Consider the following 14,521-nt stretch of genomic DNA (forward strand, 5'->3'; position numbering starts at 1 on the left):
GAAACTGAAGCAGAAAGACCTGCTAACAGCTGATTCTCAGGTGTGAGTTTTATCTCAAGACTAAGTTGTACCATTTAATAGCAGTTCCAAGAGCCCAATATACTTTTATGTAAATCCTATATTATGGATTTAAAATGCAATATTTACCAAAATTTTATATACTATGTTCAAAATAAGTCAACCAGCTGAAAATGTCATACTGCCTAAAGGAATCGTTCATAAAGATGATGTTTACACCCCAAATTAGTACACACACCATTATAACCGGATTTATCAATGAGCCAAACCATTAACTAGTCACTTCACTCAAAAGATTAGCCAAACCAGTATGCATCCCATCAAGGACACTAAGAAAGGGAGGGGAGAACAACTGATTGTCTGAAATTTTCCCTTTATAATTACTAGTCTTTTTAGTACTAGGAAAGGAGCCACAGAATAAACTTGCAGAGGCACTTGCTTATTTGATAATAAAGAACAGTATTTTTAAAATACTTTTCATGTAGTTTGAAGAAAGAGATAGTTTATTACTTTGAGGACATCTCGGAATGAAGGGAATTTTGGAAGTAGTAGTGAACTGAAAAGAGCTTTTGCAGTTCCCAATTTATGGAACTTGTCCTGTTTTTGAACTTATTCTGTTATATAACTGAAGAGGATCTAATTTGTCTGTAAATATCTCTGTTATTATATTCATGTATTTTTTAAAAGATGAAGTATGGAACTCCAAAGATAGGGAAGTTTTTTCAGCATTCAACAAGCATTTATTAGGCACCTATTTTATACCAACCTTCTCCATGTTAGCACTTTTTACATTTTTCATTCCTTAATAGACATGATATTCTTAATTTACAAACTTCCTGATGGAGTTAAAAAATGAAAATTGCCCTGAATATGACTTTATTCAACATGGAAAAAAGCAGCATGAATTGCATGCTTCTCTGTTCTGATTGAAAAAAAAAAAAAGATGATGAAGAAAGTCCCATATATAGAGTTCTACTATGGATGAACCAAGGATCTTCTTTCCACATTGCATTGTTTTGCTACAGTAGAACAAATATTTTCCAGTATTTTTAATCATTATGGTGTATAGCACTTTAAAATGCATCTTAAGAGAGTATATGAGATGTATAGCATAATAGCCATTTGACTGGTTATCCTAATAAGGAGTGTGATTCTTCAAAGAATTTATTTACATTGTATATTACATTATTGGATTTACAGAATTGTTTAATCTTTAGAAATGTGGATTGCTTCAACCTGCAAAACAAATTAAATGGTTTTTTTGAAAATAATTAATAGGTACCTTCTCTATTTGTGCACAATCCTATGTTACAGTGACTGTCAGTAAGGACCATGAATGCTAATGACACTCTTCCTAGTTTTCTGCTAGAAGCACCGAACTGCTCTTAAGAATCAAAGGTGTTATTGACAAAACAGAAATCCAGATGTCCTTCTAAAGAGAAGTGTAATAACACAGGAGTTATGAGCACAGACTCTGGAGTATAAATATAAGATATAAATCTTTACCACTTAAGTCATACTTGCTGTATAAACTTGAATAAGTAAATTGCTTAATCTAAACTCAGTTTTGTGTCTGTGTAAACTCGGTTTCCAGATACGTAAAATGGGAATAATTACACCCACTTCATCAATGTTATCATAATAATTAAATGAATTCTTTTTTTGTTGTTTGTTTTGTTTTGTTTTGTTTTTTGAGACAGAGTCTCGCTGTGTCAACCAGGCTAGAGTGCAGTGGCGCGATCTCAGCTCACTGCAACCTCCACCTCCCAGGTTCAAGTGATTCTCCTGCCTCAGCTTCCCAAGTAGCTGTGATTACAGGCACACGCCACCGTACCCAGCTAATTTTTTATATTTTCAGTAGAGACAAGGTTTCGCCATGTTGGCCAGGCTGGTCTCCAACTCCTGGCCTCAAGTGATCCACCCACCTCTGCCTCCCAAAGTGCTGGGATTACAGGCGTGAGCCACTGCACTGGCCTAAATGAAATTTTAACTGAATCACTTGCACTTCCTATGAAGGATAAAATAAATATCAGATGCCTTTATAATTAGAATTCATAAAAATAATACTAATAAAAACAGTATCTGTAATTCACAGTCCTTTATAAATCTCATTCCTCAGTATACTTTATTGTTTCATTTTTATGTCTATACATTAAGAGGCCAGATGAATAAGTTAAAAACATAACAGGGCCAGGCGCAGTGGCTCAAGCCTGTAATCCCAGCACTTTGGGAGGCCGAGACAGGCGGATCACGAGGTCAGAAGATCGAGATCATCCTGGCTAACACGGTGAAACCCCGTCTCTACTAAAAATTACAAAAAAAACTAGCCGGGCGAGGTGGCGGGCGCCTGTAGTCCCAGCTACTGGGGAGGCTGAGGCAGGAGAATGGCGTAAACCCAGGAGGCGGAGCTTGCAGTGAGCTGAGATCGTGCCACTGCACTCCAGCCTGGGCGACAGAGCGAGACTCCATCTCAAAAAAAAAAAAAAAAAAAAACAGACAATAGAAAGTTCTGGAACTCTAGATGATTTTTCTTTATTCTGGAAGAATTCTGTCATTCTGTAAAAACAGAATGACAACTGGGTTTTTCTCTTCCATTCATTTTTACAAGAATCACAAGCTCATCATGCCTTTTCCTCTAAGTCAAATTTAAACTCAGTATTTCTATAGAGCATTCAAATCTTAGTATTTTAAAGATAGATTCATATAATCTACCCCACATATTACAGATGAGAAAGCTGAGGCATAGAGAAGGTGTGTAACAGGCTCAATCAAGCAAATAGTAGCGTAAAAGGGGCTAGCACTGCCTACCCTCACGGGATCTGCATTTGTGATCTTCTCTGGTGTGTTGACAACCAGCCCACAGCTGCCGTGTCCAGATGCAAGTCTCTTCTCTTTCCCCACCATGAGTGCCTCTGGATCGAGCTGGGAATGTGACTGGCATAGGTTGGGTTAAACACTTCCTGTATTTTTAACCCTAATAGGCTGGTTTCACTTTTCCTTAAATATAGCCCTTATTCCTATTCCAAGCCAGGAAAGTATTCACACTCAAAACTTGCAAAATGCTTGTGCCTGGTTTTATGGAACCAGGTATGATAGTTTCAGTGGGATGCATTTAACAGGGTGGAAGAACCTTGATATTATTATATTAAATTTACCATTAATATAACATTTGCATTTTAGTGCTTAGACATGAGAAATGAGTGAAACAGAGCCACACATTTAGTTACATTGAATAGATGTACTGTTGACAAAATGAACACTCAATGTATAATGAAACATTCATATTTACTTTTTAATATACTGGTGAATTGTAGTGCATTAAGGTTTCTAAATATTTTGTTGCTCTTTAAAAGTACTAAATGATCTTACAGGATGGTTTATATTTATCAAATTTATCCAAGCCTTCATTATTTAAAAAGTACTGTTTGTTCTTTCATTTAATTTAACTTTATATTTAAAAGGTACGTATTTCCTAAGGTGAGATTTTCTAGGCGTTATTTCATTTTAACACAACGGCTCAACTCTTGCTAAACATACAGATTCTTTTGAAATAAATGACGAAATACATAATATGGAAACATGGCCATTTCATGTCTTAATTCACTAAAAAGTGTTGGTTCTTTGATTCTTTTTCTTTTCTTTTCTTTGTCACTTATTGAGACAAGCATAGCTGGAGAGGAATAAAAATGCATCAGCTAGTTGTACCAATTCATAATCAATAAAAAGCTAAACACTTAAGTAGAAAATATATCACAGATTTGTACCCTAGTGAAGCAGCTATTTTTACCTTGCCATCATCATCAGAAGCTGCATTCTGACAAAAATCATTTGCTTGAAGCAGCCATGATATAGAAACCCTATGTGGTCTTGTGATTCAGATTTAGGAATATCAGCCTTGGAGGGTCTAAAGGCATTGTGCATTAGTATGTATTGAGACCTCATTCCAGGTGGCAAGCAGCTGGACTTTTTGAAAATAAAACTTCCAAAATAAAGGTGAAGTGCTTGTTTCCAGGCAATACGTGTTATATTTAATTGAATCGTCCTCAAAATGCTATAAATTAGGCAAAAGGGAGAGTGCATATTTAATATATTTGTTTTGTATTTCCAATAGTCAACAGAATAATGAAATTCCTTAACTACTTCTCTTTAACTTGCATGAAGAAAGCACGGTATGTTGCTAAATCTCTTTTCACCAGCTCTGCGGAGAAACAACTTTAATCCTTGTTAGAAAATTGCCGAGTCTGGGACTGACAAAGAGCTCATGCTTGTTCTATTGTTAGTGCTCCCCGGCCCCAAGAGCAGAGCCCTTTACAGCTGCGTGGATCCCGCCTGGCTCAGCTGCACTATTTAGGAGATGAGGTTTGTCAATTTCTATTGACAATGGAAAGAGTTTTTCAGGGCCTGTAGCAGTGCTGACACAGTTGGGGATCAATGCCAGCCATTCAGACTGCACCCTCTTTCATTGCTTTGGTTTGTTAATTCAAGACTAAAGGTCCACTGAGGGGGTTCAGGGTGTTTAAGAAAGCTGATGAACTGTTTAAGAAAGCTGATGAACTGCAAGCGTTTATAGCCCTGGTGTGGCAATTTCCATAGTCAGTGGCAACTCCTGGCACTGAGGGAGCTGTGTCCTTGTTGACCCTCTTGTTATTAAAAATGCACAAGTGCTGCGCTTCTCAATATTTCAACACTCTTTCATTGTCAATACCACCTTCTGAGCCCTTCAGCTTGTTGCTTGCTCTAAAGATCTTCTTAGATTGGGTTTGAAAACTTCACCTTAAACACTAGATTAGACTGATGTTCTGTTTTCCGTGCTCCTGTTGATTTGTTGAACCTTCCCAGGGCTGGAAAGCAAGTAGCAGCTTGATGGGGAGATGGGCTGCTAATATGATTTACCAGTCTACAGTCATGCACAATAAGTGTGAATAAATACAGGGGTCTCACAGAGTCAACCCTAGCCTTTCCTTTTCTTCTATTTTTGCTTTAAAAGAGATATCTCAAGAAAATGAAGTGAGTAACGCATGCCCTTACAGGAGTTGAATGAACCACAAAAAGAAGAAAAAAACATATTTTTGCTAAAGCGGTAGGCTGCTGTCATGGATTGATGTAGAAAAAATTTGTAAAATATACACTTACTACTTTATTCCTGTGTAGACCAAGGCAAAGAATAAAGCAGTAATGCCATTCCCATACCTTCTGTGCAAGCTGCGGCACCCCTTCCTTTTCATCCCCTACAGGGAAAAGTGAATGGTCAACCAAGTTGTTTTATAAAATTAACTTTTCCAAAGTGAAAAGGCGCTTTCTAACATGGAGACTTTACTGCACATTCACCCTTTTCCAATTTCTTGTTTGGTTTGGTTTGGTGGAGGGGGTTGGGGAATGAAGAGAACCTACCTTTGACTTTTTTCTCAGTGTGAGAAAATGGTACCTACCCTATTCAGTAGTCAAAAGAAGGACATATTAATTCCAGCACTAGAAATAAGAAGGTGCTAAAGGTTTCTCTTTGGTGGCTTTCATTGTTTAAGGTGTGTGCGTGTGTGTGTGTGTGCGCGTGTGTGTGTGTGTCTGCGTTTTAGTGTATACAAGAAAGCAGTCATAGTGGGATTTTTGTTGTTGTTAGCCTATTCTTAGTGGCAGCAAATATTCTGAGCTAAGTTGCTGTTTTTCCTTAATCAGTTGCTTAATTTAGCTGAAATGCCTCTTGAAAATGCTTTGACTTAGGAGCCAAAAATATACATTCTTATTTGATAGAATAAGTTTTTCTTAGAGGCTTTTGCTGATAGAACAATTTATTGACCTTCAAAGTAAGATGATGATAAAGTAGCTTAAACATTTTACTTAATAATAGTTCTCTTTTTCTGTTTTTGCAGTTAATTTTAGATCATTTTATTCCCAAATTCTTTTTCTTTAAAATTATCATTTTGGCATTGTATTAAATAAGTTATATATAAATGATTTCTGTGTTACATTGTATGTCTTTTCAATTATCACTTAATTATAAGTGCCATTATATATGGTGGAAAAATGAAGTTAATTTTAAATTATGTAAGGATTTTCAAGAACATAAAGATGCATATAGAGTAATTTTAAGAAAGTTTGTTCATTTCCCTCAAATTTATATAACTTACCAAGTTACAGTAACTGCGCAGTCTAACAGAGTAACTAGTATGTTATGATAGACTTCATAAAGTATATATACTTTCTCTCCTTCAACAAGAAAGAAAAATTTACTATCCTGTGCAAAATGACTGTAATTTTTAAGAGTCACATCCATTAGGACAATATTTTCACTTTCAAATTATCTAGAGTGTGGTGTGGTGGAAGGGCCTCAATTAACTGTACTCCTATTCAATATCACCAATACTTGTGAGTGTCCGCCTGTATTAAAATAGAAATCAAGAAGTTGAAGCTGTAAATAATTTGAAATAAGTAGCATAGAATTTAATGTCGGAAATTAAAGTATCTATAAAAGATTTTGAGACTTAATGTGCCAGTTAAAGTACTGAATTTACTAGAAGTTTACTTTTTTAGGAATTTTGGAGTATGACTGTCTTGTTTTATAAAACTTATTGCTGAAATTTTTACATGTCCTGAATATTAAGAAAGTGCTTATTAGGAAGGAGCAAAATTAGGTACAGGAATAACATATTTTTTAAAAATCATGATCCATCTCACATTTTTAAAGCTTGAAGCTTTTATTTATCCATTTGATTGCTATTATTTAGTATATCAGTTATCCATTTAAATTAGATTACCTCATTTGATGCATATTTGTTCATTATACTAACAAATTAATAGAAATAAGCATGGTAAAAATGTAAAATTCGTTTCTAATTTATACTTAAAATACCATTTCTTGTTAAACTAAATTGTATCCAATACAATTTATAAATATAAATCCAGATGAATTTCAGACTTGGATCAGTGAAAATTTATTTTAGAAGTTGAGTTTACGGTTTTATTATGTAGAAAAAATTATTTTTCTAATTTTTTTTTCTGTGTTTAAATTCTTAAGAACGTATGCACACACATACGTGATCTGGACTGTCACTTTGTTTGTATATACAAACAAGGCACAAAATCTCTTGTCTTTAAAAAACTCTTTTGTCATTTCCTAAATGCTGAGTGGACATTGATATTTCTCACTTTTATCTGAATGAGTAGCATTATTCTTAGAGTGTTATCTAAACCTAGCTCTGAATCACTGTATCCCTTAAAAATGTCATTTGTAATGGCAGATTGTCTTATTTGAAAATAGGAACAACATTTTCTTTTACTAGACTGACAGACATATAGGAGCAGAAAACTGCATTAAAGAAGAATTTCAGTTTTTCTCTTAAGAGAGTTGTAATAAACAGAAAAATTATGGAACCTCCAAAACTACAAAATGAAACACATCCTTTTCATTCATAATTTGGTCAACTGACACCTATTTTGTGATTCTTATAAGAATTCAATCTTTATAATGTTTCTTCCTAAGATCTCAATGAATCTTTATTTTAGATGGTTTTAAAGAGCTTGGTAAATATTTAATTGATAAAGGTGTGATTGAGGATTACTGTTTAATAAGTTGTAGGGTTTTGTTTTTTGTTTTTTGGATTTTTTTTACCATCGCTCCTTTAAAATGTAATTTTTAGGTATTGGCTACATGACTTATAGCATAACACATCTTCTTTTTGATTTTTATTTAACATGCAGACCAATAGAAAATTTTCCTTTGAAAATAATTTACCTCTTTTTTCCTGCTGTTTGGCTGTCCATTCAGTCCTAAAACATGTATTTAGGACCCTTTGTTACCTACAAATTACAAAGCAGGCCACTAGGCTGCAAAGTGCAAAAACACTGTTTCCGTGAATATGTTACAGCTGAAAGACTGTAATGTTAATTCATTTAAAGAACAGCCTAGGTCAACTTAACAGATTTTCTAGCAAAGCATACAATTCTGTTAATAGGAAATTATAGCATTATTGACTTCAAGTGCTGATCTGTGGTCATTTCAGAGTGTTTTATTACCCCCTCATTACCGAATCTGTTAAATGAATACTGCAGAGGTTGTTTTCTTTTTTGTTCTCCTCCCCTGTGCCCCAATTCTCCATTCCAGCAATGGTACAGCAGTTCCATGAAAGTCATTTGTGTGTGGTTGACTGATAGATTAGACCTCCAGCTCCATATTTACCAGCTGAAGACGCTCATCAAGATTGTGAAGGTAAACAAAATGTGTTTAGATATGAATTGCCCACCAAGCTATAAGGAATAATGACAAGATACTGACATACAAGAAAACTGTATTTGATGTAACTAAAAAGTATCACTTATTAGCAATGATGTGCTGCTGTTTACTTCCATTTTTAGTTAGATTAACAAATGAATATAAATTTATCTTTTTGTACTAATAAAAAAAATTTGCTCGCAAATAATCACAGTTTGAGATTAAATACATAAAGCCCCAGCACAGTTACCTGAAGGAAGTAGGTTCACAATAATTTTACATTAATTTTCTTAAGCATATAAATGTTTTATCATAATACAATTACTTCATATTTATTAGGATCATATATCATTGTGAGGGCTTTTGAACTATATTTTGCCAGAAGAATAAGGAGAGTCTCAGTTATTTTATTATATGCTGGTACAAAAGTAATACATTGTCATTGCCCAAACTCTTTGGGAAGCATGCCCCTTCTTATATGTAAAAGGTAATCATTTGAGTGTTGGAGACCACCCAAAACTACTGACATAGACGTCACGTAAGTTCGGCAAGGCCGTTTTGACTTTAATTCTTCAAGAGAAAAGCTAATAAATTACATGTCACGTTTAGTGAATAAAATCTGTAATATATTATGCATAATTTTTCACACTTTGTAAATTCTAATGGAAGCACAAAATTTACCCAAGTTTAACCTTTTCTTAAAACTGGGACAGAAATTTCACCTTACGGCAGAAAACATTAAGCTACTGAGAATCACCTATTTATTTAAACAAAAGACTTTTACTTTCATTATAGTACCATTTATTAGTAGTATATATGTGTGTATGTGCCCACACACATAATGTGTATATATGCATTTATGTGTATGTGTGTGTATATATGAGTATACACAGTAGTTTGCGAAGTGTCATTCCTCACCTACTATTATCATCATCACCTGAGAACTTGTTAGAACCACAAATTCTTGGGCCCCACCCCAGACCTACTGAATCAGAAACTCCGAGGGTGGAACCCAGTAATCTATAGATTAACAAGTCCTCCAGATGGTTCTAATACATGAAAACATGCTACAGTTTGCAAAGACCCACCGTGTTACATCATTAAAAGATATTTCTAGCCACATTAAAATATTTTCTTTATTCCCTTGGTTCCTACAGTCTAATTAGAATACAAATTCTTTTATGCCTGCTTGTTAATCCTTGCTAGGCCCACAAATAGGAAAGTTCTGTTCCAAAGTCAGAAATTGGCAAATCTACTGGAAAGTAGAACCAGACCTAAAATGTCACAATAATAGCATTATGATTACTCATAAATAACAAGTAAAATTATAGCCAGTCACAAAATGTTAATACTATAGCTACACATTACATGTCAATGGAGAAAGTACTTTTGATCCAGAACACTTCATATATGGTGTTCTTTATTTTACAAAGAAACTGAAAGGACAGTATGATAGGTTCATAATTGGCTTAGTTCTCCATTGTTTCTTGTTTCTATAAATGTGACTTGAAGTGCTTTCAAAGGAAGTTTGTTTTTCAAAAAAGAGAATCAGGGTAATGTATTTGCCGCATATATATATATATATATATACACACACACACACACACATATATATACACACATACATAACAGTTGCACTTTATACAGTGATTAATATTACGATTAGCTGTTTATCCTTATGATAAACCATATTTTCAAGCTAATGCCTACTGTGTTCAGGATTTCAGAGGTTACATATTCAGCCCCCTGGTGTTAGCTGATAGATTATTAAGTTCTTTGTTTTGAGAATAAAAATCTCCATATTAGCCCACGATTTGTTTCTTTCAAAATTATTCCTCATTTCCACACATCTTTATAGTTAAAGATTAAGCAAGAGTGAAATTTTTTCATTTTATTGAGGTATAATTTGAAAGTAAAAATTTTTATATACTCAAGATATACAGTGTGACTTATTAATGTATACTTGAAATTTGCTAAGAGTAGATCTGAAGTATTCTCACCAGTGAATATTTTAGCATAAAAGAACAATAATTTTATGAATTATATAGTGACATTTCCATTGTACTGTAAGTCAGTATATCTTCTTTTAATATATTCTTCCTAATGATCAATAATTGACCAATAAATATGAAATTAATTTTCATGAATATGTTTGATTGTCCATGTTTTAGTTTTCACAGGCAAGTCTCCAGGCTTAGCCAATGTGTTCTTGGGCTGATGCATTTAATCAAGTCATAGGGAGGACTCTATTTAATAATTAGAAATGATTATTTTCACAATAAAAATCAAACTGAATTAATAATTTAATGTTCTAATTGTTTTTTCTACTTTGAATATAAACAGACTTTAGCCGATTTCATACATAGATTCATTATTCTTTAGAACTTACATGGTTTTGCTTATAATGATTATTTCCCAATGAATTTAAGAAGCTATTGAATAACACACATTGAGAATTGCAAAGGCCCATAACCAGAATTTCCTTCCATCCAGGTCACTTAGACTTGGCCTGCATGGTACAGCAGAATGGTGTATTCTACCCAGGACCCAAACTACTTGACTTTAGCAGTCTTGTCCTTACTACTCATAGGGATTCCCATTCTTCTATGCCCATGGAGACCTAGATGCCATCAAAATTTGTATAAGAGCCAACTTTACCCTAAACAAAGACACTTTTACACCAATTGGTTCATTCATTTGCACACTAAGAAAAAAACAAATCCCAGAAAAGGTTACACAAAAAAATTAAAGACTGAAATTATTTGCAAAGTTTTTACCTCAGAATGATTTATTTGGGGTAGGAAAGTAAAACCCTCAAATAATCAAAATGGTTGTTGTATTTGTGTTCTCCATAGTGGCCACATGACATTAAATGCAGTTAACATAAATTGCCTGCTTCTTTTGCTAGGAGGGAAAAAGTGAACAGAACCCTGTGGCAGGCACTTGTCTTAAGCAAGGGCCAAACAAACCTTTGTGGAAGCCACAGGTAACGTCCAAGTGTCAATAACATTTTATGAATTCTAAAGATAGAGAAAGAGATTGCAAGGCTGTCTGCCTAGTACCTCACCCAACTGGTTATTGCTTTCTAATTGAATAAGAAAGCGGTCTTAATTATATATAAATTAGAAAGCCTTCAGGACTTCAGATCCACAATTCAGATCTGCTCTGGCCTACTTACTGGTAATTAAGTCAAAGGAAAGTCATTCCAATAAAATAAGAAAGTTGAACTCACAAACTCAGTATATAATTGTCAGTGGAACAATAATGCTTTACATTAGATGCATCATCTGTAGATGATTATTTTATGTTTGACATGTTTAATCTAATTACAAGAGAGTTATAGGAATAAACACAAATCTCTGTGGTAATAATGCCATGTTTATCAGTTGCCAGATTATCTAGACAAAACATACCTTTTAGAGTTATCTCACTGGTTCTGATGCAAATTACCATGAGTTTTGGTGTAAGAGAGTACTACCTTAGTCACAATAACTTATGACTTAGAATGAGCTTATTATGACAAAATCATATCCCACAAAATGAAATATCTTCATTTGTTGTTTCCCCATTTAACTAACTCTGAACTTTTTCTCCTACTTTAAAAATCAATAATAATAAAATACCAATCATGTTCAGCTGCAGAAAATTATATTTGAAGAAGATCACACTTTAAAAAGTGAACATGGCTGGGTGCTGTGGCTCACACCCGTAATGCCAGCACTTTGGGAGGCTGGGGTGGGCGGATCACCTGAGTTCAGGAGTTTGAGATCAGTCTGGCAGACACGGTGAAACCCCCAAAATACAAAAATTAGCTGGGCATGGTGGCATGTGCCTGTAATCCAGCTACTCGGGAGGCTGAGGTGGGAGAATCACTTGAACTGGGGAGGCAAAGGCTGCCGTGAGCCAAGATTGCGCCACTGCACTCCAGCCTGGATGACACAGTGAGACTCCATCTCAAAAAAAGAAAAAAGTGAACATGGTCAGGCACAGTGGCTCAGGCCTGTAGTCCCGGCACTTTGGGAGGCTGAAATGAGGATCATTTGATGCCAGGGGTTCAAGACCAGCCTATGCTACATGGCAAGACCTTGTATCTACAAAAAATTTTTAAAGTTAGCGAGGCTAAGGTGGCAGGATTGCTTCAGCCTGGGAGGTCGAGGCTGCAGTAAGCAATGATCACACCACTGTACTCCAGCCTGGGTAACAGAGTGAGGCCTGTCTCAATCAGTCAATCAATCAGTGTAAACATAAGGGAAACATAGATTAATATTTTAAGTGCCACAGAAAAATGTTGTTGGCTTTTGTTGTCTTGAAAATCATTGTAGAAACAATAACATGGTATTCTATTTTTGATATAATACACCAAATTTTAATGTTTTAAGAAAAAATGTAAATACTTGTTTTGCTATCCCATCTATGGAAGCTTTATGCCAGAATTCGGCACTTCACATCCCAAGGGAATTTCAAAAGAAAAGGGCAAAATTCATCTAGACATTTAGATATACACAAATTTTTACCTAGTAGTACATGTAAATTTTTATAATTCACTGAAATGCTAAAAATGTGAACTTCTTTTACTGATAGTAGGATTAATCTTCTTCCTCCACATGACTGCCCCCCAAAATTAATGCATTTTATAAAATATAATGTATTTTTCAGTATTAAAGGAAAGCCCCCTCAATTAAAAAAAAACTAATAATTTCTTATTAAAAACTTACATAGGTACGTATTTTATTTTTGCTACAGGTTATTCAAAAGGTAAGTTGTGTGCAATTAGTAATGTTCTGAGGGGAAAGTAAATTTGTCATCTGATAGTCACAACATAGTCACAACATTTTGATGTAGTAATTGTAGTTTGAAGCAATAGCCAAAGTCTGTCATTGCATTTACTCCCCAGAAATACACCAAGAAGATGATTGGCGTGGACAGCCACATGAACCTATCAGTGGATTTCCCCAAGATCATTTTTGAAATGCCAACTGAGTATATATCTATGTACATGCATATAATCTAAGTTACCTAAGCAAATTTTCTCTTCTTTCTACAGAAAACCTACAGGGACTTTCGATTGCAGGGTGTGTTGGAAGGAACACTGAACAGTAAGACTTATGATACTGTGCACAGACGTTTAACAGTAGAGGAGGCCACAGCCTCTGTTTCAGAAGGAGGAGGACTTCAGGGCATTACTATGAAAGACAGTGACGAAGAAGAAGAAGGCTGATATCAGACAACTTTGCAGAAGGAAGGAAGACCTTGATCGACATTTTTTGTTTGTTTGTTTTGTTTTAACCTTGTCCTTGTAATTACATTCATTGTTTGTTTTGGCCAAATAAAAATGCTTGTATTTCCTTAAAAAGTAAACCTGAATGTAGAGTAAAAGGGGAAATGCCAAGATTTTGGGTTTTTTTGTTTTGTTTTTTTGGAGAAGAGTATCCTTTTTTGTGTAGTTTGACCTAAAAATGAACCTTGGCTCTGCTTGTGATTGGAACATGATTTTTTTCTTTTTAAAGAAGATTTGAGCATTTGTCTGTAATCACATCAAAATGTTTTCTGTGTAAAGCAAGATACATATTTCTCATAATGCAGCATTGTGAGAAGTCACGTCCGATCACTGCGCCAACACTATCGTATCCTTGTTAAAATGGTGTGTACCTTACAAATTATAATTTATGTGCCAGGTTTGTTTTGTACTTAATTTGCTATTATTGTGATGTGTATAAAATCTTTAATCTTGGTTCTTAGTACTTTGAATTGGTCTACAGGTATATTCCTGGGATGAAAGGATTGCCAAACCCAAATATAGACTAGATTATCCAAGGGGTTTGTGTCTTTGTTCCATTCTCAACATTTCTTCTTTCAACTATAAGCAAGCCCCAGGTGTGGGGTAGCAAGTGTGCTTCCGTCAAGATATTATATTCTCCTACTCCAGTATAACAGCTTGCAGGCAATAAAAATCTATTTGCTCATAACTACTTCTGTATTTATTAGACTTGTATAGGGCAAATGCAGTAAAAGAGGTTTGCAGTGTTTCAAACATCCCAACTATCTGACTCTGTGTTTTTGTTTCTTGGGTTTTTTGTTTGTTTGTTTTGTTTTGTAATATTTTGTTTTTAATCAAATGAGTAAAAGATAGTAACACTGACTGTTCTTTGGACCTAATAGGCACACACATTGTTAAAAGAATTACTACGACAGCATATTTCCACAGCAGAGGAAGTATATATTTCATACTCACTAATATTAGTAATCAGTGTTAACTAATAGTAATATTACTAATGTTAACTAGTAGTTCACATTAGT

At 34.5% G+C, this 14,521-nt stretch overlaps 1 protein-coding gene across 16 annotated transcripts in view; it reads left to right on the plus strand.

Annotated features, from left to right (window-relative positions):
- Positions 1-14,263, plus strand: part of CADPS2 (calcium dependent secretion activator 2) — a 439,469-nt gene extending 425,206 nt beyond the window's left edge. For 11 of the 16 annotated variants that reach the window (XM_031665933.1, XM_031665918.1, XM_031665926.1 and 8 more), the window contains 2 exons: positions 8,117-8,221; positions 13,269-14,263. In XM_031665933.1, coding sequence (XP_031521793.1) covers positions 8,117-8,221; positions 13,269-13,442 — 279 coding nt within the window. In that variant the 3' untranslated portion in view covers positions 13,443-14,263. The remainder of the gene's footprint in view (positions 1-8,116; positions 8,222-13,268) is intronic. The other 5 variants (XM_031665921.1, XM_031665930.1, XM_031665923.1 and 2 more) reach the window with 2 other exon arrangements.
- Positions 14,264-14,521: the final 258 nt, after the last annotated feature.

Source organism: Papio anubis, chromosome 4 (assembly GCF_008728515.1).
Source record: "Papio anubis isolate 15944 chromosome 4, Panubis1.0, whole genome shotgun sequence".
Lineage (NCBI taxonomy): Eukaryota > Metazoa > Chordata > Mammalia > Primates > Cercopithecidae > Papio > Papio anubis.